Source organism: Pinus tabuliformis, chromosome 9 (genome assembly GCF_031772625.1).
Source record: "Pinus tabuliformis cultivar Carrire ecotype Pingquan chromosome 9, CPIR1, whole genome shotgun sequence".
Lineage (NCBI taxonomy): Eukaryota > Viridiplantae > Streptophyta > Pinopsida > Pinales > Pinaceae > Pinus > Pinus tabuliformis.
Window position 1 is genome coordinate 1,247,368,607 of NC_142307.1, and position 3,504 is coordinate 1,247,372,110.

The window sequence follows — 3,504 nt, forward strand, 5'->3', positions numbered from 1 at the left end:
ATTCCACCGTCCTCCAGTCTTGAGGGAAGGAACATGAGCAACTGTTACCTTTGACAGATAGAGGCTACTGTGCTTCTGTAAGGAAGGCACCCAGGGGAGAGGCAAGTTCCACATAGTCAAAAGAAATGAAAGAAACGAGGAGATGTTCTCTTTAGGCCGTCGAATAGCGTTGTCTTTCATTCGAGTAGTTATCGGTCCTCAACTTCGTCCCTTATAATCCATATAAGGTACTTTCATTCACAAGAGAATCTCTTTCTACGGTTAATGGTGTGGGGGATAAACAACACTCAAAGCGCCCCGCTTTTACTGTGAGGGTTCAAGTACTTCGTTCTGTAAAAAGCTGTTCAAAGTAGGCTAACCTGACACAGAATAAAATCGGGGGGCTAGAAATTGCTTTGGTGCCTCTCTTGTTGAGGCACAATCAGGTGCCTATCCGGCTTCCATCCTCTCGTCAAATGAAAGGCTGGTCTCTTGTTATGATACTTTCCTTTCATGATAACAAGCTCTTTGAATTTATTGAGCTAAAAATAAGCTATGGATTTTATACATCAAGGTTCCACACACTTCAAAAGCAACAGACGGGGAGAAATAATATAGCTATACATATATGGTTATGTGGTTGTTTCTTTTGTAGGTACTGGACTGGAGCATCTATCGCTAACTTTGTTGTGGCCGAGCACAATTCAAACAAACAATATGGAAAAGAGAAGGTAGAAAAGCGCTTACCATGGCGGTGGAGAATGACGGTGATTTAGGTGGACAAAGCGGTCAGGCGGTTCAGCAAAGTTCGATTGATCAACTGAAGAAACTTAGCCTTATGGATGAATTTAATTACTTGTTTGCGATGCCATCAATTAATGACTCTGCTCCCATTCAAGAACTAGGCACCTGTTTATTTTGGTGGCCAAAGCAGTCCAGCAATCCAATCAAGTCCAATTGATCAACTAAAAAAAACTTAGGCTTATGCGTATGCATGTAATTACTTTGCTTGTGATGCCATCAATTAATGGCTGCCTGCTTCAAGAACCAGGCACCTGATCAATTGACGACTCTGCTCCATTCTTGAACCAGGCGCCTAATTCAATAACCAGGGCAAGCGGGTTGAGTTATAAGCAGTGCCAGTACCATCGTATTGGATGCCCAGTAAGCATTGTTTGGGGCGATTCGTAGCAGATGGGGCGATTCTGAGAATCGCCGGGTGGTGGGGCGATTCTCAGAATTGCCCCGCCACCACCCCGCCACCACCACTGGTGCCAGTACCATCGTATTGGATGCCCAGTAAGCATTGTTTAGGGTGATTCGTAGCAGATGGGGTGATTTTGAAAATCGCCAGGTGGTGGGGCGATTCTCAGAATCGCCCCGCCACCACCACTGGTGGCGGGGTGGTGGCGGGGTGATTCTGAGAATCGCCCCACCACCCGACGATTCTCAGAATCGCCCCATCTGCTATGAATCGCCCCATCTGCTATTTTCAATGCAAAAGCTCTGTCGATGCATGACATCTTCACAACGTTGTGTAGGAGTTGACTGTTTTAGCAGTCCAAAACTATCAGTGTTGCTCTACTGCAGATAGTAGGAATATCAGCCCTTAAAATCCTTCATTACGGGATCTAGACTTGCACGGAGTTAGATTTTAACCTTTTTTCTAAAAAGAAGCAGCTTTGCTTGTGATCTGTAATGTGAAAATTTAGGAGGGGGATTTTAATTAAAGAAGAGCCAATCCAAAATGTACAGTGACAAACACCCTTTCTGTAGTCTGGAAGTGTTGGGCATCTATGCCTCCTTGCTGGGTATGCAGATTAGTTATGCAGTGAACGGTGTTCTTATTGGGAAGGAATTATCAAAGGGGCTGAACCCTATGGCTTTCATTGTTTACTCCAATGCGGTGGGGGTACTAGCGCTTACACCATTTGCCCTCTTTCTTGAAAAGTATGTATGTGGGCATTGTTTCATTTCGTTGGATTTTCTTTACTACTTTGAAGTGCTAAGTATTGCTTTAATTTCTGAACATTTCAAATCCATGGTTTCATCTGAGGAATGCAGGACGAAGCGGCCAACAACTGTGAGTTTACCTCTGTTTGGACAATTCTTTCTGCTCTCTCTTGGGAGGTAAGTTGAGTATCTGAAGTCCACATTCTGCATCCCAGTTACTGTTATTGCTATATAAATAGCAGTGTTGAATACATTCTGTCCTGTAAGCCTTTTTCTTGGTTTCAATACATTAGGGTTTCATAGTTAAGGTTTTGATATTTAGGGTTTCTTCGGCAGTCACGATGTCTGTGAGAGCAGTAATGAGCAAGCGTGAAGACGCGATAATCTTCAAGGGAGACGAAACCCTGGAGAAAGCCCTGGAGCTTCTTGAAACCTATGGAATTCCCAAGGGTCTCCTCATGCCTATGGAGAACGTGGAGGACGGGGGCGGGGTTGAAGCCACCGGGGACATCTGGCTGAAGCAGAAGAGTGGTGTGAAACACCACTTCAAGCGCGCAGACAACTTTGTGCAGTATGGTACTGAGATTTCTTGCCAGTTGGAGAAGAACAAGATGAAGAACGTCAAGGGAGTGAAGGCCAAGAAACGACACATGCCTTTCTATGTCCCGGTTCGTGAGATCGTTGTGGACGAGGAAGCTACTCCTCCTAAGATTTATTTCAAGAGCTATGCCAATCTTGGGGAGTGTTTCCCTGCCGAGTACTTCAACAGCAAAGACTGAGAAGAAGGCCACTGCGACGTGGGATTGCTGATCAGTATTATAAATAAAGGCTACTTGATTGAAGTTCTACTGGTTTATGTTTTTATGTTGTTGCAACCATGAAAAAGTCTGAAAACGCTAAATTGCTCCCTGAATATATCTGGTCCTCCAGACTTTCTATTCTCACTTCTGGGTAATTATATGCAAATGTTGTGTTTCTCTTTCAATTTTATATGTTGCATGGAGATTATTAACTACTGGTATTAAGCAAATCTGATTTGCGTTTACTATATGGGGGTTATTTTGATTTTTCGGTACGTGGAGAACATTATGAGTGTTGACTAGCAGTACATTGTTGTTTGCATAGATAAGATTTGTTTTCGGTGATAATTCTATTGAGATGAATTGATTACAAGGGAAACAAGTGTGTAAGCAAGTCTTAATCATATAAATGAATTTCACATGTAGACTTGAACATATATAATTTTGATTTTTTTTAATAAATATAAAATTAATTGTGTTTGGATGAATTATAGTGTTTTTTTCTTCACTTGATTAACATTGGTAGTGGATGATATGTAGTGAGTTTTTTTTATATATTACAATTCACCATTATTAAATTAGTTGAGTTTGTTTTATTAATTTTGAAAATTGGTATAAAATTGGTATAAAATGTTTTAAAGTGATTTCATGTTTGTGAAAATATTGAATTTTGATAAAAATGAATGTTGAGTAGAATGATAAATACATTTTATTTTATAAAAGTGACATGGGCGTTGAGGAGGTGACATAAGGAAGAAAATGTTTATAATAT

At 41.2% G+C, this 3,504-nt stretch overlaps 1 protein-coding gene across 1 annotated transcript; it reads left to right on the forward strand.

The window, feature by feature from the left end:
• The first annotated feature begins 2,184 nt into the window (after positions 1-2,184).
• Positions 2,185-2,999, forward strand: LOC149153088 (uncharacterized). The gene has a single exon (XM_089441352.1). The coding sequence runs from the start codon at positions 2,274-2,276 to the stop codon at positions 2,709-2,711; it is 438 nt and encodes a 145-aa protein (XP_089297478.1). The 5' UTR covers positions 2,185-2,273; the 3' UTR covers positions 2,712-2,999.
• Positions 3,000-3,504: the final 505 nt, after the last annotated feature.

Bases quoted from the DNA above. Each gene is read 5' to 3' on its own strand.
- LOC149153088 (XM_089441352.1), top strand. From the start codon at position 2,274: ATGTCTGTGAGAGCAGTAATGAGCAAGCGTGAAGACGCGATAATCTTC.